This window comes from Monodelphis domestica, chromosome 2 (assembly GCF_027887165.1).
Source record: "Monodelphis domestica isolate mMonDom1 chromosome 2, mMonDom1.pri, whole genome shotgun sequence".
Classification (NCBI taxonomy): domain Eukaryota; kingdom Metazoa; phylum Chordata; class Mammalia; order Didelphimorphia; family Didelphidae; genus Monodelphis; species Monodelphis domestica.
The window spans coordinates 360,000,294-360,025,823 of NC_077228.1; the positions used below are offsets into that span (position 1 = coordinate 360,000,294).

Sequence of the window (25,530 nt, forward strand, 5' to 3'; positions counted from 1 at the left end):
ATGGTTGGGAGGAAGAGGATCTCTTAGCATTATCCTGAGTCCCACCTCTTCCTGTGATGAAGTAGTGAGGGAAGAGTTGAGGTTTCTGACGCCACTCTTTGTGTAATTGTTCTCAAATCAGAGATGTCCTGAGGAGGGACTAAGTGATGATGTCAGAAGGGACATATATGGGCTTATGTGAAAGGAAGTCAGTCTTTTTTGCTTAGCCACTCCTTCTTTTGCTCCTATCTTCTGGCTGTACTGTCTCTCAGCTCTCTCTCTCTCTCTCTCTCTCTCTCTCTCTCTCTCTGTCTCTGTCTCTATCTCTCTCTGTCTCTCTGTCTCTGTCTCTCTCCCCACCCACCCCCTTCTTTCCTCCCTCCCAATGTGGCTGCCTGGCTCAAATTATGGGCCTTCTATCTGGACTGTGAAGGAGTCCATTGGCTAATAAGATTTTCTTGAGCAGCAGATTAATAAATTGATATTTTAAACTAAAAAGACACCCTTCAGAGAATTTTACTCATTACAATTAAAAGAAAATATACAGAGTATCCAAGCAAAACATGCTGATGTCAAAGGATGTACAAAACGTAGAGATCTCAGGTGTCCCAGAAGAACATGACCAAAAAAAAAAATCAAAATGCAAGAGAACTGATGAACTTCTGAACTTAATACAAGAAAACCTGCCCAGGACTTCCGAACACAGAAAATGAAATATCAATTGAAAGAATTCAAAGATCACCTCCAGAAAAATATTCAAGAATGCAAACTCTAAGAAGCATAGTGGTGAAATTTAACAATTCAATTCAAAAAACACATTCTGCAAATGACCAGGAGAAAGACCTTCAAATTCAAAGGAAAGAATTTTGAATAACACAAGATTCTACATTCCGCTAGAGGGAATGGAATAGTGTATCCCAAAGAGTACCCTCATGACCTACCTGGCAAATCTGACCTTAACTATAAATGAAAAAGATGGATGTTTAATAATAGAGAAGTATTTGAAATGTTCTTAGGAAACCAGACTTGAAGAGGTAATTTGCTTCTCAAACTCCCCAAACAACAGAAATGCATGCAATAGTCAAGAACAGCTAGAGCAGAGAGACCAGTAAGAGACTTCCTTCTAGATATATACAAGGAAACATGAGTTTGTAAAGGCAGAAATCAGATGACAGTAACAGTGAAGGTATGAGTCTAAGGCATTGTGGAGAAAACCTGTTGACAACCTACCTACAAATGAATCCATATTCTTTGAGGAAATACATTACAAAATATGAAAGTGAATAAAAGAAAGCAGGATGTAGATGGGAATGTATGATGTACTTGGGTCAAATTGAGGGCTAGTAATAAGGGGAATATGACTTATGATCTCAGGAAGAGAAGAACTTATAAAAAGGTGGGTAAGGAAGAAGAGGGAAAGTGGGTATGGGAAAGAAAGGAGGCTTTGCTTTGGTAGTGGGAGGAGGTTCCTCTGATCAACACTGATTGGTAAAGAAAGGCTTTCTTTGAATAGAAATTGGGACCTTTTGTTGGCTGTGGTCTTGGGGATCTGGTGCTTGAAAAGGTCACTCATTTCACATTGGGAGGGGTAGAGTTGGAATTTATAAGGGCAACCGATATCTGGAAGAATGGGATTTTGAGGCAAATAGAGAAAAGAAGGTAAAGAGCCAGAGGGTATAGATCAGGTGAGCTACATAATCAAGGACTTGGTGGGAGAATGTGTTCTTTATATCATACAGGGGAACTGACATTGTTCTGGGAGACACATTGAAAAAAGGGAATCCCTTGGGGCAGTGGCAGACATTTCCTAGAGGGGAGAGCCTATAACTTAGAAGTTCTGATTCTATGAGGAATACAGAAAACAGAAAGTACATAATTATAAGGGTCTGAAAATTACCTGAATATCTTTTAATCTAGGTACAATCTCCAAAGAAATGAAAGATGGAAAAGAAAGTCCTATCTATACTAATATTTATAGCAGGACTTCTTGTAGTAGCAAGGAACTAGAGATGAAGCAGAGGTCATAGACAGGGGAATGGCTAAACAAATTGTGACATATGAACATGATGAATTATTAAAATGCAATAAAATGATGAATATGAAAACATTCAGAGAAGCCTGGGAAGATTTATATGAATTTATGCAGATGAAAAAGCAGAACCAGAAAAAAAACTATGAAAATTATTAAAATGCTGTAAAGTGGACAAAAACAAAAATCAAAACTGAGTACTATAATTATAATGACCAAGTTTAGTTCATAAAGAAGTAAGGTAATCATACACCTTCCTCCTTTCTTTACAAAGGTGGGAGAATATGGGTGTGAAACATTCATAAAGTCTAACTTAGCTGATGTGTTAATATGATCAAACTGCTTCTTCCTCTTTCTTTTTTATTGTTTTTCCATCAGGGATGGCTTCTGATTAGGGGTAAGGATAGAAATGAAAGTGAAGAAACAAGAAAAAAATTATTTAAAGCATTGGACCATCCCATTTGACCAATTTTTCTCTTGGGCAATTTGTTTTTTCAATTATCATAACTGGAATTTTGTCAGCCAAATATCATGACTATGAATGCCTCTGCCTCCTTAACTGAGCTTTTACTCTTTCCTAGTTTCTTCTACTTACTATTTGTTTCCTATCTATGTCAGACAGCCAACCAATCCTATACTTTTTTTCTTCTCAGATGGTTACCCGGAGCAGATTCAACTGTCTAATGAAAAATACTTGTGTTTAATAACAAGGCCTTTTTAAAATCAGGTTGATGCTGCTGCTATGGCCTCTGAATATTCAGACCAATTCAATGTCATGGCTGAAGAGTGAGAGGACCATTGGAATCCCATCTTTAATACTTATTATTTGTATGAAATTGGGCAAGTCACTAAACCTCTCTCATGCTCTCATTCACAGAAAGAGGGAGTTGGTCCATATGACTTCTTTGTGCTTTAGAGTTAAAATCCTTTGAAAACCTATAATATTTTCTCTACTTTTCCAACTATGAACACTGTGGAACAGTGATAATTTCTAGGTTATTTACACATCTGCAAGTTAGAAGAAGGTTATAAAAAGTTCATACTTTTAACACATTGTTGTAGAGTGAGAAAAAAAGCAATTTTCTTAATCTTCCCTTTATATTCTACCCACAGTACATAATATAACATTCCATTTTTCTAAGCTTTTTGCTTAGGGATGCAAATAGTAAATGATATCCTATAAAGTAAATCAACTCTTTTAGAATTAAGACTCCAATGATCCTAACCTTCAAGAACTTCATGGTACTTTGTTTTATATTTCTTTGTCGAGAATTCCTTGGCACTGTTTTCTTCTGCAATAATATTTTTAAAAGAATGTATAAACTAACATCAACTTAAGCATCAGAAATCCAAAAAATGATAATGGACCTTCATGGTCATTTAAGGAAATACAAGAGATGGATATTATAATTAAGATGATGATTTTTGCCTTTCTTCCTTTCCTTTTTATCCTGATTTCTCCATTGAACACTTTTGCTACAGACAGATTAATTAAATCATGATACCATATATTCTCCTATCTTACAAATTTAAACTAGTTAATTTGTTATAGTTTGTCACCTTGAGATGCTTCTTGAATGTAAGCTTATAGATTTTTCACTTTCTGTCTCTCATTCATGCTTATTGCAAACCAGGAGTATGTAATACATTCAGTGGATTCTCACAACATAATTATTAATGATGATGATGATGATATTTTGAATAGAACTGCTTTCAAATAACAGGAATCCCCAACTACCTCATGATATCAAGTAAACAAGTCTCTAATGTAGAAATAACTTGTTTATCCTTATAAGGTGAATTAATTTTTCTGAAGTACCATATAGTAGAGGGAAAGAAGTCATTTGCTAAATGATATTTTGTCCCCTAAAATAATTAGCATCACATGAATGAACAATTTAATATAATTTTACTCATCCCAGCATTAAGCACTAATACTCAGAGCAGGCCTCCTTCATAAGAAGGTAGTAGTAGTAGCATCAGGTGCAAGCCTTAGGCCTCCTGAGTCCTAACTGTGTGTTTACATTATTCATATCTCACTGATTCTTGAAAAAGTTTAAAGTCATTGTTATTCTAAAATTGCCTGTTATTTTCTTTGGTACAATGCTTATACCAAATAAAAGAAATTATGCATAAAGATTATTAAAAAGTAGTCATCAAATACTTATCTACATATAAGGTGTCCTTAAAGTTTTAATGCAGTTTGAAGTTATTAAAAATGAATACTTAAAATGGTACTAATTTTTGAATTCCTGGGTGTGCCCTGTGACAGGTATGATACAGTAGAAAGAGAATCTGAAGGAACTATTTCTTCCAGGAGAGAGCCATTCCAACATGGATATACAAAACAGATAAATGAATCAAAACAGTAAAAATGTTCATCTATAATAAGCTATTTATATCATCTATTAATCAACAAGCATTTATAAAGTGTCTTCTATGGACCATGCACTGTCCTAGGCCCTGGTAACAAAAATGAGTCTCAGCACTCAGAGGCATATGTATGACACTGGGGAAAACATAATACATATGCGAATAAACAGATACAAAATGTCCTATTATATTAAGATTAAATTCAGGGAAGGGGAAGGCATCAATAGTTCAAGGTGAACTTTAAAGAAAGCTAGAAGTTCCAAATGAGAGAGTCAAGGAGGAAGTTCATTACAGGCATGAGAGACAAGCTACTACAAAAGCATGTGAACAGAATGTTATACATGAGATACAGCAAACAGATCAGTTTGGTTGGAACATGGAGGGGAAAAGTGGATTGATGCCTCTATTTTGCTGGGGGACATACAATGAAGGATTTTATTTTGTCTTTGAGGCAATAGAGAAACAATGCAGTTTTCTGAGGACAGTGATATGTGCTAGGGCTACTGGAATATTCATATAAAATAATAATTTTAGATATTGGAGCAAAAGCAAGTATATAAGTAAAGATTGAGGATATATTGAAAATCAATAAAACAAATGAAAAAGACATAATGCAGGAGAAGAAATAGAATGCTCTCCTGCCTTATCTCTGCATCCCACTTTTTTTGACTTCAAGACTCAACTCAAATCCTATCTTTCACAGAAAGACTTTCCTCCTTGCCATCCACACCTGGCCTCCCCACTGCTAGCATCTTTCTTTTTAGATTAATTTCCAGACTTTATATATTATATATGTATACCTATTTGCATGGTGTTATCTCCAATTGAGTGTGAATTCAAGTATTAGGACAGTTTTTGTCATTTTTTTATACTTTTAGCACTTATCACAGTGCCTGGTTCATATTAAATACTTAATAAATGCTTGCCAACTAATGGAAGGTATCAGTGATTGGTTTCCATCAAATTAATTAAATTTAGTTGAATTCAGTCAAAATAGAAAAGGGCCTATCATGGAGCTATGGATGGTTACGTTTCAACATATATACTCAAATAGAAATAAATTAAAAGTACTACTACCTTCACCTAAATCTACTTACTGAATACTTCAGGATACAAAATCCTCAGAATTCATATGAAAAATTATCCTAAATAGTTTCAACTTATAAAGATACAGTATTGTATCTATATAACTAAGAATTTTCAGCAACAAGGAGCTACCTCAATCTTTTTCCAAAAACTCTCTAGAAACATGGATCATTTAACACTTATCTCTACTTTGGAAAAAAATCCACTTTTTTCTTAAAATTATTATAAATAAATCTTGTTCACAGTAATGAGCATAAATAGACCATACTTATTCATAGATTATTCATTAATAATCAAGTTATGAATATTTATTGTTTATTCTGGGAATGCTGCCTACAAATCATAATGACTATCAATTCAGTAGTCATAGTTAAGGGGCCAACAGCAATCAGTCAGAAAAACTTTTAATGCCCCCCTTGAAAAAACAGAGTGTGTATTTCCAACTATTCTCCTTCCTCCTTTAAAAAAATTCACTTAATATATGGTTAAAAGGATGATATTAAGATTGAAAGTCTTTGGTGAGTGTGCCAGTTTGCTTTGTACTTCTTCGTTACAAGAAAGGACTCTATTCTATTCTAGAGAATGATGCGAAGGTTTTTTAAAAGTATAAATTTTTTTAAAGATCAAATGGCTTACTAACTAAAATACTATAGTTAAATATAAAGTAAGTACTTTTTTGCTCATTTTTGTATTTTTGATATTCCTTAAATAAATCCAAGCAACTGAGTTAGAACTGACGATGGAGATGAAAATTTCTAGTTTAAAAAAATGAAACTTTAATCTTACCAAGAAGAATTCTATCCATAAAGCAATCATTTAAAACTTGGAATTACCTTTTTCTTCTCATTTCTTATGTCTTATGTACTAGAATTAGTCATATAAATAAGAAAATTTAAATAAGTATAATGGAGGAATGGATAATGAACCCAGCCCTTATGAGCATGTGGAGAGTGTTGAGTTAACACAATATCTACATGGACTTTAAGGTATACATATACATTCTGTAACTTTCTGGTATAGTAACAAAATGGTGAAGAAAAGTCTCTGTAATTGACTATGGAAACAGAATTGGAGTACTAAGCCTAGGTTTATCCTTTTTTTTTTCCTTGATTGTTTTCTTTCTGGAAGGTTCAAGTAAAGAGATGAGAACTAAGTTCTTGATGGGGAAGAGGTCTCAGGTTGCCATGATGTGGTTGATAAGTACAAACATGCCACTGATTAGAGATAGCTATGACTTTGTGATCTTTGAAAAATCCTCTCTATATTTCTATAATATTATTCTGTCTTTATTCCTCTCCCTGTGTAAGCTCTGCCTTTTCAGTATCCTTTACTTGCTAATTAACCATATCAAGCCCCTTAACTGTGGGTATTCTCCAATGATCTATATTGTGTCTTTTTTTTTTCTCTTGGTAAGCTCATCAGCTCCAAGGATTTAATCCACAAGTTTGAGTTGTTCATTAGTAACTGCCTACTGGATATTTTAAATTGGATTTTCTGGAGATAGGTAAAACTCAACATGTGAAATAGAACTTCCTTGAAACTCCACCCCTCTTCCAAAGTTCCTTATTTCTGACAAGTCTTCCAAGTTTGTGACTTTACTGTTACCCATGACTTCTCATTCTCACCACACATTTTCAATCAGTTGTCAAATCTTCTTTCTACTACACCATCTCTTTTTTCTTCTCTCTACTCATACAGCTACAATCCTAGATCAGACCCTCATCACCTTTTGTTTACAGTATTGCAATAACCTCTAAATTGAACTCTCTCTTTTTCTTCCAACTGTAGTCAATCCTCCACATAGCTCCTAAAGTTTTGCTTTGTTTTTTTTTACTCAATTAACTCCAGGGGATATCTATCACCTCTAGAATAAAACATAAACTTCTCTGTTTGGCTTTTAAACTCTCTTACAATATAAACTCAATTCATCTTTCCAGAATCATTATATATCATTCTCCTTCCTGCATTAGTGTCAACAAATTGGCCTTCTTGCTACTTCTCATACAACTCTCCAACTCTGGATTCTGTGTATTTGCACTGGCCATCCATTCCCTTTGCCTGGAATGCACTTCTTCTTCCTTACTTCTAAACTGAAAAAAAAAATTATCCCTTCCTTCAAGACACACAGTAAGCATCATGTTCTACACAAAATTCTTCCCAATTCCATCCCTACCCTCATTATTGTGAATATCCTCTCTCCCTAATTCCTTTCCTTTAACTACCTTATATTTAGAATGAAATTGAAAGGCATTTATTAAGTACCTTCTATGCTCCAGGATCTGTGTTACATGCTGGGAATTACTTAATTTTTTTCTTTCTTCATCCTCAATACATAGCTTGCTTGGCTTAGTGGTGCTAAGTACATGCTTTGTGGTTAAATGACTGATTAACTTCCTTCTGTATGGAAGGCATTTGTTGACTGCTATGAGTGATATAAAGTCCCTGCCCTCAAGAAGCTTAACAGCACGTGTTTGTTACTGTCAGTGGCCTCCATTTATACTTATATTCTTTCATTCTTGGGTTGTCTTAATAACTCACACTTTGGTCTTACTTGAAGACAGAAGTTCAAGATGAAGAGGAGAAATAGGCCAAGTAAATGAATGGCTCCAAATGTTATAAATAAAAAATGCATATATCCTTTAGAAATTAAAAATACTATTTTTGTAGGTATTGTTCATATAGGCATCCAGGTTGTGTAATGGATAAAGCACTGAACTTGGAGTTAGGAGGATCCAAATTTAAATTCAGCCTCAGAGATTCACTAGCTGGGTGACTCTGTAAGAGTCATTTAATATCTCTGTGCCTCAGTTTCCTCATCTGTAAAATAGGGATAATAACAGTGCTCACCTTCCAGGGTTGCGTAGATCAAATGAGATAATATATGTAAAGTTATTGATAAACCTTAATGATCTATATAACTGCTAATTATTGTTACTATTATTATAAACTTATAAAATTTATAAAGCAGAAATGGAATTCATATTGAACTTATTCTTATAGTTGTAAAATATTTAAGATCTGATTTACAGAATCATATGAATTTCCATACTTTTGGCTCCATGTATGCTTTTTTTTAACCCTTACCTTCTGTCTTAAAACCAATATTAGATATTGCTTCTAAGACAGAAGAGCAGTAAGGGCCAGGCAATGGGGGTTAAGTGACTTGCCCAGGGTCACACTGCTAGGAAGTATCTGAGATCAGTTTTGAACTCAGGAAGATGAGTATTCTTGAATCTAGTTCTGGTTCTCTATCCACAGGGCCACCTAGCTGCCCCTCCATGTACATATATCTTAAAGCCCAACAGAAAGAAAAGCCTACCCTATATTACTATAATACCAAAAATGTAGCCTAAATTGCTTTTGTCTTATTTTTTTATTTTTGAAATACTGTTCACTAATGTTAACACTTTAGATTTTTTAAATATCAGTTTAAGCATTATTACTGTATCAGATTCTCTATCTTGACATTAAAAATTATACAAGATCTTATAACTTGGTTTTATAATAAGTTCATGAAATTTGATGAAATTTTGCTTTACAAAGGGCTTTTCAAGAAATTAGAGTAATGAATATCAAGAAATACCTCTAGTTCATTTTTAGTTATTCAAAATAAGAGTACAAAATATTTTTCATTAAACAAATTTCATGAAATTTCCTGAGAGTTTCTTTCATTGGTGATCAACTAATTATTTTGTTTTTTAAAATAATATTTTTATTTTCACAATTACCATTTAGGCAATTTAATAAAAATAAGTAAGAAAATTATTTTCTGAAACATAATGGAAATTATCATCAACAGCAAACCAACCCCCCCACAAATTTACAACATAAGATAAAATGGTTATGATAGCCCTAAATAAATATGTAATTGTGTAATCTTTCAGTGTTTAACAGGTGACATTTAATAAGAAGGAAACCAAGTGTCTAAATAGAAGGAAGCAAAAACACCTGGGCAGGTCTGCAAGTGTGGTCGCCTATTTAGCGTGCAATTGCATTTTTCAACATAATTAGTTCAAATGAGCTTCTAAATTTGGGTGATGCATTGCACATGTAATTAAGATTTAATTAAAAATGTTCTATAATAAATTGTTTTCCATTTGTGACAAATCACATTAGAGAGGTAGATTTGATTTTGAACTACTTTTTGTAATGTGTTATTCATATAACCTGAAACTATAAGAATTAGAAAAGGCTTTTAATTTAAAAAAAATACTCTCATTGGGTATAAAAATGAAAAAAGACTCTCTGCTCAAAATTATTTTTCATAAAAAATATAGTTTCATAGAATAATATTATAGTTTAAGGTGTTTTTAAGCTGCTCAACCAGAAGAGGTTACTACAAGATATTACTTTTAAGAGAAACCAATCCACTACTGTACAAACTGCATTTCTATATTTTCTTTTCATAAATATGTACTGCAGAGTCATTTTAACCTTCATCATAAGAACTATACACAGTCTTCTAGTGAACTTCCCCATGTTTGGACACTAACCTGCCAAATCCTGAAACAGAGATGAAGCCCCTATTTCCAGTCCAAGATAAATTCAGCCATTGAACTAGTGTACAGCGAGACTGTAGGTATTCCAGAGAAGTGTCATTCAGCTTTGCCCAATAAGGCTGCAAATTGAGATGAGTGTATTGTAGAGGATCACAGCAATGTTGGTATAGTAGCTTACAAGTTTGTGCTAATCTACATAGGTCAGGCAGTGTAAGATGACTCAAAATCAACTGGATGAGCTACATAAAAGAAAACAAAAAGATATCAAGATATAAACTAGAAATACTACTGAAGTCATTGTAAACTTCTAATCAAAATAGTACTTTTAATATGCTAAACATTGAAAGGAATCATTATCAAAAAGAAAGCTACCATATGTATCAAAACACAATAACATGGCATCAGAGGTTTTCAAAACTCAAAAGTATTTCCAGCTCTTTCTGACTACTGTTTTCATTTAGGTTTGGTGTCTAAAACAAGATTTCTACTAAAATTCAATGTGAACAATAAAAAACTAGCATGTTTTGTAAGTGGTACAACAATTTAGAATACAGTTTTGAATGATGATTCTACTCCTTTCCATAACTTATTATCTATTTATCTTGTTTAATTGTTTGAAAGTCAAGCATATTTGGATGTTAAGCACTGGTCAGTTTGCAGTAAAACAGCTGAATATGGCTGAACTTCCAGAAAACACAAAGGAAAAAATATTATGTTTTTAAATAAAGATTAATCTGGAAGGGGGTAAAATATTTTTATGATTGATTTTTCTTAATAGTAGAAAAAATAGTATGCAATTGTTTTAAGTGTAAAAGAAAACAGATTCCCCGTTCTAAAAGTCTTTATTTTTTTGACATTTAAAAAAATGGGCCAAACACCATTACTATACCAGATTCCCCAAACTGTTCATTTTGGGTCAGAATTATATTGCTTTTGAAAAAAGAATGATTTGCAATATGCAAAGAAAGTAGGAAATATTGAATTATCTTTAAAATGTTACAATGACCAAAACTAAAATACATAAGCTTCTAAGTGCATAAACTGGTAACATTTTAAAATTAGTTTTACAAAAGACATCATCAAACTATTAGGAACAAATTTAGCAATTACCCTGTTGTTAGTTATGCTAGTTAAACTACTTTTATATCTCATTTCAACTGGAAATACTTTTGAATTTTTAAAGGATTGAGTTAGAGGCATTTGCAGTTTGAACATTAAATAAACTATATTATTATAGAAGTAAACAGTTAAAATTAATCCCCAAGAAAATTTGGCATTTCCAAATACATACTTTTTCATTTACTCAGTTCCTGATATAGAACAAAATTCCATATTTACTGAAAAAATAACACTAAGCTGAAATAAAAGATAGAAATGATATAATGAAATGTCAATAAGATTATGATATTAAGATATAAGTAAAAAACGTTTATCTATGATTAAACAATAGCTAACAGGTTTCAAACCTATGATGATAAATATCCTTTAATCATTAGTGACATAGACTTTGGTATCTGTCAGAATCCTCTTCTTTATGTATGGAGATCCTAGCATAAATAACAATTTAATAATATAATGAATATATGATATTATGTGTTTAGAAGGGATCTCCAAATAAAATTAATCTAATTTAAAAAAAGAATTTATCCGATACAATTTCCCCTCTAGTTTTCTTTTTTCCCTTATGGGGAAGTATTATGCTTTGTAATATTTTAGCATAACAAGGCAACAAAGTAAGGTGGAAAGAATAATGACCAAAAAGTCAAAAGAGACATGACTTGGAATCTTGGCTGTGACATTTACAAGATAAATAATTATGGGCAATCATATAACTGCCCAGAGCCTCAATTTCCTTACCTGTAAAATAGAGGTTATTATAACCACAGTACTTATCTCACAGGTTAATTATGACTTGAAAAGAAGTACTATATCTAAATCTCTTTAAAATTTTTAAGATGCTATATACATGTTTAGTGACTATTTTATATGTAACTTTTTCTACCACTGAAATAGGATGAATTGCCTACAAATGAAAAACTAACCTCATTCTGTGGGGCTGGAGGTTGCTTTAAGTTGAGAAACCTCCTAACATTCACACCACAGTCTTCTATTTCAATCCTAAAAATAGTGGAATATGGCAAGAACAATACTGTATTCATTAAATTCAGTATTAACTTACCTAAGTTTGAAAGTGTACATCAGAAGCCTTTCTTAGATAAATTGTGGTATTTGGAAAGCTTTTTTTAAAAAATAAAAGTCTTATCAAATCAACTCAAAATACCTTTCAGTGGAAAAAAGATTTATAATCAGTATTCTTGATGAAGTATGTTAACAAAATCATGCATCCTAAGATATCAAGCTAAAAAAAGTATTAGGGAGAAACAATAAGGAAAAATGAAGAAAAGTGTTACTATTTTACATCAGCAATTCTACCATAATACAGGATTATCTTTCTTTGAACAAAAGTAGTGGTCTTTGAAAGTCTATAATTATGCAAAATACAAATTAGAAAAAGGATTGTTTGCTTTAAAGAATGAATCTACACTTAGTAAAAATATTCACAATGAAATGACTTTTAAAAGCATGACCCTTAAATCTATTTTAAATACTCAATTTGGACAAATGTTAAGTTCACCTAATAAAACACAGTGCTTAATATATCAGAAGCTAAATCAATAATACACACAAAGTTGCCATGGAATATAAATTCAACATATTATATTAAACTTGTTTGTATAATTTTTAAATCTCTAAATTTTAGAGAGGGTGTGGCTAAGAACAAAAAAAAATAGTCTGTTTATCTTACTGTATAATCCATTCTTCTCCAAGTCAATTCCCAAACTATATCTATGGATGTAATTATATTAAGTCTAATGCATAGTGTTTCTTAGAGTCCTTGATGATACAACTTAGTACTTATTTCTTCCTAATATCAATATTATCTTGGTGTCTCTACTTTTTCTTCCTCTCCTCTGGCTCACACACTTTATTCATTCACTCTTCCTTACTTCCGTTACCCTAAGGGTTAAAGAACTCTAGTTGGGAAAACAAACAAAGCAGTACTCCTTTAAAGATGAGGAGTACATCTAGGAAGAATGAAGAAAATGTAGTTAAACAGACTTAAAAAAATAAATCCTGGCCTCTGTCTTGTCCATTCTCTTTTATCTAGTTTTCCTAATATCACCAACTCCATGATAACTGGGCCATTTACTTTAGCTATAATAAAGCTTCACAGATTCAGTCTAATTGGTAATACATTAAGAATAAAATTTATGAATAATGACAAATGCTTATTGATTAAGAATATTAATCTGAATCAATAAAAAATTTAATGGACTTAAAATTTCAAATACTTCAAATAAAATGGCTAAAATAAAAGTCTTTTGAAATGTTTCAATGAATCACAGAGAACTATTTTAGCATAATAAATGAATATAAGAGTAAAGCATGATCTCTTAAGTGAGACTAGTATTTCTGAAATAAACTTATGTATTAATTTATACATCTAGGCATTTTATACTTTTATTAGTGAAATATGCTCTATCTTATTTGAAAGACATTTTTTGGCTTACCTCATAAGGTAGTTTATCAAAATAACCATTGTTTGTCCATTCCCTGAGGGTAGCATTGTTGAACTGTTTGCAAAGAACCTCCATTCCACAGACATCTTTCTCTTCATAATCCTCTTCATCCAGATCATTCATGCCAATGAGGGAAGTCTTAAGTGAAAGTACAGGTCTGTCCTTCACACCATGTAGCACAACTGCATCTAATTCAGTGTAATAGTCCAGAAGAGTGCTATTTACTTCCAGCCGAATAAGATTTGAAGGAAAATTTATCTGTTTGATACAAGGTTTAAACTGGCGAGCCTGGGAAGTATTCACCTTTGTGGGTCTCTCTGACCAAAGAATTTCCCATCTGCCAAAAAAAGAAACTTTACCTATAATAAAGTGATAATAATAATGGATCAAGATTAACTATGAAATTAAGCACTCAGAGTATAAAATAAGGTTTCAGAACTTCTAAGTTATATTAGTGCTTTACAAGTTATAAACAAATAGAGCTATGATACAATAAATTGGGACATTTTGCCACAATTGTATAAAATGCTTTATTTCACAGATTCCAACTTCCTCAGTTTTAGAGGTAGAAGAATGAAAGGAAGGGAATGAAAAGTAGTCAAAGTAGGAAGTTTCTTCACAAATAAAGTTCTGCTGAGTATTGACTCTATTACAGAAACTGTATTCATTATATTACTCCCCCTACAGCAACTCCATCTTTCTTCTTATTCCCATTTCTGTCAGAACTACCAAGATTCAAAATCTTAGTGTTCTGTCTGATTTTTATTCTTCCTTTCTCCCCAACCCTGCCACCCACTGACAAATAATCCTGCCATTTGTTTCACTGAAATGTTTTTTATGTTGAGTTCTCTTTTTTATTTCCTTCTAAGTTCTATCATCACCTCACAACATCGTGTTTCAATTACTTTAAGAAGCTAAAGAACTGATTAGTCTCATGTTTCTCTTCTGTCAATCCATTTTTCTTAACATTCCCAAATTTTATCACCTCATTCTAATTTGAACTCTAGATTTACTCATTATCTACAAGATTATCTAAACTTCCCAGTCCACCATTTAACATGTTTTTTTATTTGATTCCTTATTATGAAGGGATGATTTCTATTATGTGAAATATTTTTCTCTTGAAGCCTTGAGAAAAAGTTCCTCAGGTGGAGTTTGATGCATGTGTTCAACAGGAAAGTGAGGTAGTTGGGAAAGATTTAGTGGGACAGAATCAAATGAAGTTTAAGAGAAAATTAATGAGTCAGCAAAGGCATGATAAATTTTTTAACTCAAGCAATCACTGCTTTGCAAATGAGCTAAGAGTAAGGTACATCCCTTAAATTTGAATGAGGAATTTAGTAGGAAGTCCAAAAGGTTACCAGTTTTGAATCCAGAAAAGATGTAAGTCTTTCACTAAATAATGGAATAAACTGCTTTGATAGATGGACTTCAAAGATTATAGAGCCAATATCGGCATAGTTTTCTAGAGAGAGTAGGCTCAGACACTAGTCTAGAGGGATAAAGAAGATTTTATTCACTGAAAGATAAAGTTTTCTTCCAAGAAATTAAATTCAATTAGAATACTTAAGTATCTATTAGGAACAAGACCTGCTGCTAGACAGGGAGAATATAAAGGTAAAAAGGAAATAGTTCTTTTTCTTAAGGAACTTATATTCTAAAGTGGGGCAAGAACATATATTCAGATAAGTCAATGCAAACAATATATTAAGTAAATACAAAGCAATTGGTTGGGGTAGGAGATGGAGAGAGAACACTTAGATTGGAAGGATCAGGGATGACTTCATATAGGAGGTGGCATTTGAACTGAGACTTGAAGGAACATGAGGATTTCAGGGGACAGGTAAGGAGAGATGATAAAAATTCTGCACTTAGTAAAATTGTTTGTAGTATCTATTGGCTTCCTAGCAAAAATTCCTTTAAAAATTTCAACTTTGCATTAAGTGAAATAAAGGGGAAAAGGAATTTCCATACCAACACCAGGATAGCTGGAAACTCATTTCCAGAGGTTAAGAATGGGACCAATGGTCATTTCAATTCAGTGGATGAAGTGGTTGGATGTAACACTGAAAGAGAAGTAAAACCTCTGGTACAGGGAAGAGAACCCTAAATGAAGTCAAAACAGATGAGTCATACTGGCTCAGCTACTGTCTAGCTATGTGCTCGGGTGAGTAAAAATTTCCTTCAGTCTCAATTCTTCATCTGATATAGATAAAGATAATAATATTTACAGTCACTGTGAGGTAAGTATATTGTAAATTATGAAGTGCTTGTTGGTAGAGCTGTGAATTGATCCAACCACCCAGGGAGGTAATTTGGACTTATGTCCAAAGGACTTTAAAAGAATGCATACCCTTTGATCCAGTAATATGACTACTAGGTTTGTACCCTAAAGAGATAATAGGGAAAAAATGTTTGTACAAAAATGTTCATAGCAATGCTCTTTGTGGTAGCAAAAAAAATTAGAAAATGAGAGAAAATCTCTCAATGGGGGAATGGCTGAACAAATTGTGGTATATGATGGTGATGGAATACTACTGTGCTGTAAGGAACGATGAACTGGAGGATTTCTATATGAATTGGAAGAACCTCCAGGAGCTAATGCAGAGGGAAATGAGGAAAACCAAGAGATCATTGTACACAGAAAGTAAAATATTGTGGAACAATCAAATGTAATGGACTTTGCTAATACAAGACAATCCCAAGGGACTTATAAGAAAGAATGCTATTCACATCAAGAAAAAGAACTGTGGGAGTAGAAACACAGAAGAAAAATATCTATCATTTGTTTATACAGGTGTATGATTTGGGGTGTTGGTTTTAAAAGATTGCTTTATTGCAAAAATGAATAATATGGAAATAGGTATAAGTGATAACATTTGTATAACCCAATGGAAGGGCTTATTGGCTCTGGGAAGGGGGGGAGGTAAATGGAGAGGGAAAGAAAATGAATGATATAAACATGGAAAAATATTTTTTAAAAAAGAAAATTATTAAGTGATAAAATATCATTGTTCCCACTGTACTTATTATCTCTCTTGTATTCAATATATGAGTCTTTATCCTGCAGCTTCAAAGTATTTAATTTCTCAATTATTTTTTCATGTTAGACTATAAGCTTCTTGAGGATAGAACCCAAGTCTTTACTACTCTTATTCTTTAATTCATGTGAACCAATTATATATACATAACAAAATACATTGTAAATGATAAATATTTGCAGAATGATTAGATCTCAAGATAACACCTTCGATCCTGTTATACAACTTGGATCCAAAAGGAAGCAATAAAAAATATTCTAATCTATATATTTTGTACTTATATTTCAATAGAGGTACATCTGTCGTTCTAGAAATTGATTTCAAACACAATAATTAAGCCTACTCAGAGAAGAGAGAGGCCCAGAGTGGAGACATATCGGAAGGGAATAGATGGCATGGAAGAGTACTGTTACTTAAAAATTAATATAATCATGAGCAGGTGGAGCTTTGTCTAGTGGACTGATCCATATGTCTACCTAGACTTTGCTATTTGCTTGAATATGTCTTCTTACTGGGCTGTGGAATATAGTGAAATTATCATTTCTCCAGGCTTTCCTCTGCTTCATTGCTACCTGGGCAACTCACTCCCCTCATGAGTTTTCTGTTCCCTATAAACTTTGTTCATTTATTATCTATACTTTTATAAGGAGTTCTGGCTCCAGATGAAGGTAAGATGATTTCTGTTGCATTCTGAGAGAGTATTCCTAAAGCAGTTAACCATGCAAGGAAGAGGTCAAAAAGGAACTTTAAAACCAATTTTAAGCTCTCTTTCTAACTGCCCTAAGCGGGGCTTCACTAGTTTATCTAGTGATGACATATAAAAATGTTGACTAATATTTATTTCCTAGTGTGATGAAATAGAAAACTGGCAAATCTTTAAAGTTTCACATATTAAAGACAAATGGTGGCCTGAAATGAAGACAAAACTTGTTTGTTTGCTTTTTTCAAGGCAGAATTTGTTAAAGAAATTACTGCATGGCCGATTTGAAATGAGAGACAGTTTTTTAAAAAGTTAACAATTCCTCGTTGCCATGGATATTAGCTCAAATTAGTTGTTTGCTTCTTTGAGTCACCAAAAGTGATCAAAACCGCAACTATCATAAACTGATCTTTAAAATACATGATACTGATCTTAGAGAGCTTTTCTGGTTATACTCTCTCTTCGAACTTTACTATTTCAGAGAAAGGGACCCTTAAAGCAATTCCACTGTGCTTAATAAAGGTTTGTTGATTGATCTATTCATATGAAATAATGATGAAAGTTGGTCCTAAAGAACTGGTCACAATTTGTTATGGCTTTTCAATCACTTCTACACTGTGTGTCAGATTTTTTTTCTTATCACAGCTTGCAAATGGTTAGTATATTTCTGTATCAATAAAATTCTTTTAGCTATTTGAACAAATTGTTCTTACAGAGACAATTTGAATTGGAAGATATGAGAGATCCAAATTGAAACTAGACTCCACACTACTCTTTTCTAAAGGATTCCAAGTGAACCAGGGAAAGAGGTATGTAGGATAAACAAAATAAAAGTAAGATAATGGTTCTAAAGCCAACATTCTTTTTTTAAACCCTTATTTCCATCATAGAATCACTACTGTGTATTGGTTCCAAGGCAGAAGAGCAATAAGGGCTAGGCAATGGGGTGACTTGCTCAGGGCCACACAGCTAGGAAGTGTCTGAGGCCAGATTTGAACCTAGGACCTCCCTTCTCTAGGCCTGGCTCCCAGTCTACTGAGCTACCAGCTGTCCCCCCTCAAGGCAACATTCTTATAGCCATAAGCAAATTCCCCACATATTCAATCCAACAATCATTTACTAAGTTTCTACAATATGCAAAACATGACACTAGGCACTGGACTGAAACTAGCCCAGCTCAACAGCAACAATTCCTAACCCAGAAAACAAGCTAATTCTAAATTATAACTCTCATCTCCATCATTGAAAAGTACATCATGCTTTTTCTTACTTTAAAAAATGGCTTATTTTGTCTGCTTACTTAAGTAGAAAGCTTGTAATTGGATTATTTCAGTGTCATGGAGTGGACAGAGATAACAAAAACAAAATCCATTTTTATTCAATTATACTTTCAATGCCATGTGACCCATGAAAAGTCACTTAAACTCTCAGTGCCCAGGCAAATCTCAAAGACTATAAATTGTAAAGATGATGCAGAAATGATTGGGTATAGGTAGTTTACTCACCTGAAGGTTCTTTATACCAATGGAGTGAATCACATGATCAGTCTTATACTGTGTTTCTGATATTTCACAAATGCTTCTGATAGTAATTATTCCTAGTTTTCAAAGCAAGAAGACTTTTAGATAGTAGCTTAACAGACCCAGAAACAAGAATAATTCAGGATCCTTTGAAATTAGATCTGGCTGTGCTACTTCCTAAGATTCATAGACTAATAACAGCTCCCACTTTTTTCACAATTTAAATCCAATGGGCACAGATTTTAGTAAAAATCACCTCTAATGAGAAGACTCATGAATCTAAATCAACTGATCAACTGAGTCAGGTTTCTAATTATCTACTCAACACTTCCACCAGCATATGCAATTGACATCTTAAATCTAATATGTCTAAATCTCATTATGACCTTACCCTGTAACCCACATCTCTTCAAAACTTCCTATTTTTATCAAAGGTACAACCATCTCCCAATCATCTAGTGTCATTCTTGACTCTTTCCTCTTGTCCCCACACAATCTGCATTTATTAAGCAGTCAGATACTGGGAAGAAAAGATAGGTAGTTAGGAAGAGGGAGACAGAGAGACAGAGCAAGCTAGTGAGAGAAAGTGCCTTTCCTCAACATTTCCACTGTATAAATACAGGTATACATATAAATAAATTCAAAATATATACGAAGTGATTTCTAAATGGGCACTAAAAACTGAGAAATCAGAAAAGATCTCATGAAAGAAGTAGCACTTGAGATAAGCCTTAAAATAAGCTCTGAATTCTAAGAGAGAAAGATGAGAAAAGAACATATTTCAAGCGTGGTGATGGACAGTGAATGTGACAGTGAATGTGTACATAAGAAAGAGCAGGCCACATATAGTCGTCAAATATTGTAATAGATTCCACAAAATCTCTTCACATTCATTCTTTCTCCTTATCATTCCCACTCTAATTAACCTAGTTTGGACCATGATTTCCTTTCATCTATTGTGTTGTGGTTTTATTTATTTATTTTTTGGTCAGCCTCTTATCTAGTCTCTTCACCTGCAGTATCCCCTTGTCAACTCATTTAATACATATATGTACATATACATGTACATATATACATCCATATGTATATTGCTTTTTTGATTAATCTTCATAATGGCCACATATAGTACCTTATTGTTCAAAAATCTTTAATAGCTTCCCATTTCCTATTAAAGTCTAAATTCTAACCTCGCATTCTCTATGGCCTTTATAGCCATCTTTCAATTTAGTCACTGTCAATCATGCAACAATTACTTGGTAAGCACCTATAATGGGCCAGGCACTATTCTCAGCTTCGAAAATATAGGTGCAAAAGTGGAAGTCTCACTACCTTAAAAGAGTTTGCATTCTGGCAGGAAAGCACATACATATGTAACTACATATGTAGATGGTATACCTAAGACATATATAAATCAAATATGAGGCAACTCTGAAAGGGCAGGTACTAGCAACTGGGGAAGGGAACAGAAAAGGTATTTGAAAAGAGCCCTAAAGGAAAACAAAGATTCTAGTAGAAAGAAGCCAGGAAGGAGAGCATGCCATACATGGGAGACAGTACTAAAGAAGGGATATTCAGAGATAGAAAATGGAATGCTGTACATGGGGGATAGCAATTATGCAAGTACTATAAAAAGCAGAGAGAGTAGAAGAGCAGGGATCAGATTTCAAAGAGCTTTAAATACAAAAACAAAAAAGCTACTATTCAATGTTAAAGGTAATAAGAAGCCACTAGAATTGAGTAGAGGATGAGGAGACAGTAACAAGGACTGACTTGCATTTTATTCCTAAAGTGATTTAATCATCTCACTTTGGTGGCCATGTAGAAGGTGGATTGAAGTAGGAAGAACCTGGAGTCAGGCAGATAAAATAGGAGACTATTGCAACAGAGCAGGTGCAAGTTGAAGAGAGACTGAACAAGGGTAGTGGAAAAGTGGAGACAAAAGTGACAAGATCTGGGAACTTATTGGATATAGGGGGAGAATGAAAGTAAGGAGGCTGAGATGACACCATAATTGCAAATCTAATACTATATCTTACCTATTTTATGTTCTAGCCAAATAAAAGTATTTATCATCAATATACCTTTGTTCATATCATTCCCTATTCTACTTTTTGATATCACACCTGTTTTTCAAGGCCTAGTACAAATTCTGTGCCTTCCATGATGATTGCCATGACTCATATTCCTCTAGTTAGTTTTTTTCTGTGAATTTATAAGTTCGTATGCCTTTCTTATGCCATAATGAAACAGAATGAGCTCATCTGAATTTGTATATGTACATATATATCCATACTCCTGTTATATTAGTAGCATTATTTATCTTTGTATCTCCCCTTGAACCTAGGAAAGTTCATTTTATACAGCAGGCTTTTAACAATAGTTTTCTAAAATGAATACTGGGGCATCTGGGTGGCTCAGGGGACAGAGTGCCAGACCTGGAATCAGGAAGACCCATCCTCTTGAGTTTAAATCTGGCCTCAGACACCGTTTTGTGACCTTGGGCAAGTAACTTAACCCTGTTTACCTCAGTTCCTCATCTGTAAAATGAACCGTAGAAGAAAATGGCAAATCATTCCAGTATCATTGCCAAGAAAACCTAAAATGGGGTCATGAAGAGTTGGACCCAATTGAACAACAACAAAATGAATTACCACATGTGCAAATGATTCTACCCAAAGTTATTAAATGTAAATGGAAGTCTCTGGTGAGTAAAATATACATAAAATAAGGTTAGCCCACGTGAGTTTGTAACAAGGCAAAATACTTAGTTTTCTTTTCATAATAGGAAACTAAATTAATGTAAATGTTAATGTCAGAAATAGAAATCTAAGAGTTACTATTTAGAACATTGTTTTTAATTATATCTATATATAAAGAACATCCAAGATGGGTAGGTTAAAGCTACTTTGTAAAGGCTTTCCTAACATTTTCTGATACTGTGTTGAAATACATTAGGCTTAATGTTACATTTACATAATTTTTGCATTTGACTTCTATATGGCATGAATATATTTAGATGTGAGCAAATCACAAGTTGTAAATATGACACACTGATTAAAGTACAGTACTATATGAATCTTAACAGATATCTCTAGAAAATGTAAGACTTAAAACAAACAAAAATAACCTTACCACTAGCACATATAATATTAGTTTGTTTACATTACTTTTCAGAGTATCAAGATGACATAAGAAGGAAAATGAAAAACACAGGAAAATTACTTTATAGGCCTATGGCTATATGAAATTAATTTAGTACCAACCGTGAGAATAATATAAATTGATTTTGTGGCATCTGCATTAAAATGAATATATTGTTTAAAATTCAACTTCTAATAGTAATGAAATAGGTTGTAATTGGAAAGGAAAATGGTTTCAATTTTCTTTGAGAAGTTCATCTGTAGAAAAATAATGGATTCATTTTAAAGGATCTAAACAGAACTTGAATTTTGGAAGATCATCAATTCTTAAGTCCCTTCCATATAAGTTTTTGCATTGAGTTGTCATTTAAATGATACTATATATGCTATAACAATTTACATAGCTAATATTTATTCTCAGGAAATAGTTTCCTTAGTGACAAAATATGACACAACTCAAAATATTCTAATGCCAAGTTTCATTTTCTTAAGCTGACTGTGAGTAAAATCGTCAGGCTTGAGCTTTACAAATATCAACTTGGCAACTATATGGTAGTTGAACTGGAGAGGAAGGGGGCTGAATTCAGAGAGAGAAATTAGGGGACTACTCAAACAGTTTAAATAAGTATTTACTGAAATCTGAACTAGAGGAAATGTGTTATGGATAAAAGGAACAAAACAGATTCAAGATATATTGAAAGGTAGAGTATGGGTTTGGGGAGTGAATGAGGATGAAGAATCAATAATGATGCTAAGTTGCAAATTTGGGTGATGAAGAATGGGAGTACTATCAATAGAAACATAACTAAGGGAGTTTAAAGGAAGGTAAATTTAGAAGGAAAGATAATAAGTTCAGTTTTAGACATGCTGAATTTGAAATATCTATGGATATCCAAGTACAGTTGCCAAGTAGACTGTTAAATATGGAGCACTAGAGTTCAGGAGAGAGATGAGAGATGATTTGGGAGTCAATTAACCTTGCAAAGAAGTATTACCTGAAATCATGTAAGTTGACAAGAGAACCATAAGACAGAATGAAGAGAGAAAGGAAAGGTAGAGGGATGTGAATGTTAATTTTGCAATGGAGACTAAAAGAAGTTAGATGGGTAATAAGAAAACCACAACAGAACAGAGTTCCAAAAAATGATCCAACAATACCATTTGTCTTATTATCTGTTACAGTGCCTAGCACAATGTCTTACAAATACAAGACAATGGTTAGAGAAGAGACTTAGCACCAACTATGAGACTAATATAAATTGATTTAAGTTTCCACTTAAAGAAAAGTTCTGGGTTTGTTTTGCAATTGACCCTATTATGCCTTTTATCAAACACAATGTTATTTCATGTTACAGATTCGGACATTTGAAGTTCCAATGGATTAATAAGGGTTTGTACAGCTACAGATATGTACTCAAAATGGAAACCTATGATACTACACTCAGATTTTGTGCACATTTGGCATCATCACTTTCATCAGCTCTCCAACTAATTTTACTACTACACTAAATGTGAAAGTAAGGGTAGAAATGTAATCTGTTAAGGTTTTGGTTCACCAAAAATAGTTCCTACCATTGACTGCTTTGTCTATCCTGCTCCACCATATGTACTATTTGTATAGAGCTGCAGAGATTAGCATAATGTTATATCCTGCAATTAAACAATTGGGCAAGACCTTTGGAATAACTTTATTATGACTTTGGAATATGCATACTGATCACTGATGTTTTTACTTAAAAGAATTTTAATGAGTTGTAGAATAAAGTTAAAGAATTGGTAGGCAAATTCTGAGAATAAATTAGTAAATAAATTAATATTAACTTGAATCATAATCAAATACTGTGCAACTCTCAGCTAGAAACCTAAGAGGATGATTTATACTCAAAATCAGTTATGCAGCTATCAACTTTTGGAGATAAAGTGATTACTGGAAAGATACTATTACACATTTCATACTCAAATTCTTCAAGTTTTCAAGCAAGACATAGGTAATTATATATATGTATATAGCTTTGATTTCTTTAAACAGCCCTCTGTTCATATCTTTTTCCCCTTCCTAGTTTTCCAGTCTTTTTTTTTAATTTGTTTATTGGTTACATTAAAATATCCAACTAACTCCCTTACTTCTTTCTCTCCCTCATCAAAGAAGGCATCATTTGACAAAAAGATAGGGCTTTATATAAAACTATGTGTTGCTTATTTCTGTTTATCAGTTCTTTCTCTAGTGGACTTATGCAAGTAAATCTTTAAACCATTTCTGTTGTATTATATAATGTTCTTTTGGCTCATTTCACACTCATAATTTCATTTAGGTCCCTAATATTTTTTAATTAACCTGTTCATCATTTCTTACAGTACAATCATATGCCACAACTTGTTTATCTATTTCACTTGATGGGCATCCCTTCTATTTCTAGTTCTTTGTTACAAAGAACTGCTATAAATATTTTAGAACATATAGGTTCTTTTCCTTTTTTCCTGATCATTTTAGGAAATAAATCTACCAGTTGTATTGCTGGGTCAAAAGGTATATAGTTTTAGAACTCTTTGGGCATAATTCCAGATTATTCTCCAAAATGGTTCGATCAGTTCACAGTTCCACTAATAGCATATTAGTATCTCTGTTTTTCCATATCCCTCCAACATTTGTCATTTTGCTCTTTTATCATTTTAACCAATCTGAAAGGAATGAGATATCTAAGAGTTTGATTTCTTCAAACTCTATCTAAGAGTTTGTTTCTTTTGATTTGTATTTTCTAATCAAGAGTTATTTAGAATTTTTTCATATGGATATATATATTTGATTTCTTCAACCAACAAGTCTCTGTTCATATTTAACCATTTATCAAGTGGGGAATGGCTCATATTTTTATAAATTGGCTTATAGAAGAGAAAAAAATTTGTGATTCCTTACCCTGGCATCCAGGGATGCTGGGCCTGGTGGTCAAGCTATTCTTATTACCTGAGGTATTCAACAGTGTTACAGAAGATGTCTTGTTCCAAGTCCAAAGAGAAAAACAATTTTCTACAATATGAAAATGTTATCTGAAATGGTGCTAATTTCATTGAATCTCAGAACATTGCAAAGACTCAATGAAAACTCTTTAATTGTTTTAAAATCATCAGTTTAGACCTCTCTAGAAATACAAGGATGAAAAATGAATATTGCCTAGACTTTAATTTTCAGAATCAATCCTATGTACTGGGCTAGTTCAATGGGTATGCATACCTTGCAACACTACTGAAGATAAACTATGAACTGACATTTCAAATTGAGTAGGTTATGTCATATTTAGAAAATTACAATACTTGTGATGATTCTATGCTACTTGATGCTTCAGAAGTCCACCTTTTGAATACCAGTATTCTTCTGCACAGTGCCTAGAACATAGTAGATACTTAATAAATGTTTATTGATTGACTGATTGGTGACATAAAAATGAATGACAGAAGAATCAAAATTGTCAATGACCCAAAGGACAAGAGAAAGATATGTTTTGGGGTATAAAAAGGTTATGGCATATTACCAAAAGATTTGCATGTGAGAAATTATATAAAAACACAACTAAGAACATTTGGGAC

The 25,530-nt window shown here is 32.9% G+C and overlaps 1 protein-coding gene across 1 annotated transcript in view; it reads right to left on the reverse strand.

Moving 5' to 3' along the window:
- FBXL4 (F-box and leucine rich repeat protein 4) overlaps positions 1–25,530 on the reverse strand; it is a 115,670-nt gene that overhangs the window by 47,340 nt on the left and 42,800 nt on the right. Inside the window, exons 4-5 of the mRNA XM_001377513.4 lie at positions 13,539–13,884; positions 9,961–10,205 (exon numbers count right to left, since the gene is read on the reverse strand). Coding sequence (XP_001377550.1) covers positions 9,961–10,205; positions 13,539–13,884 — 591 coding nt within the window. The remainder of the gene's footprint in view (positions 1–9,960; positions 10,206–13,538; positions 13,885–25,530) is intronic.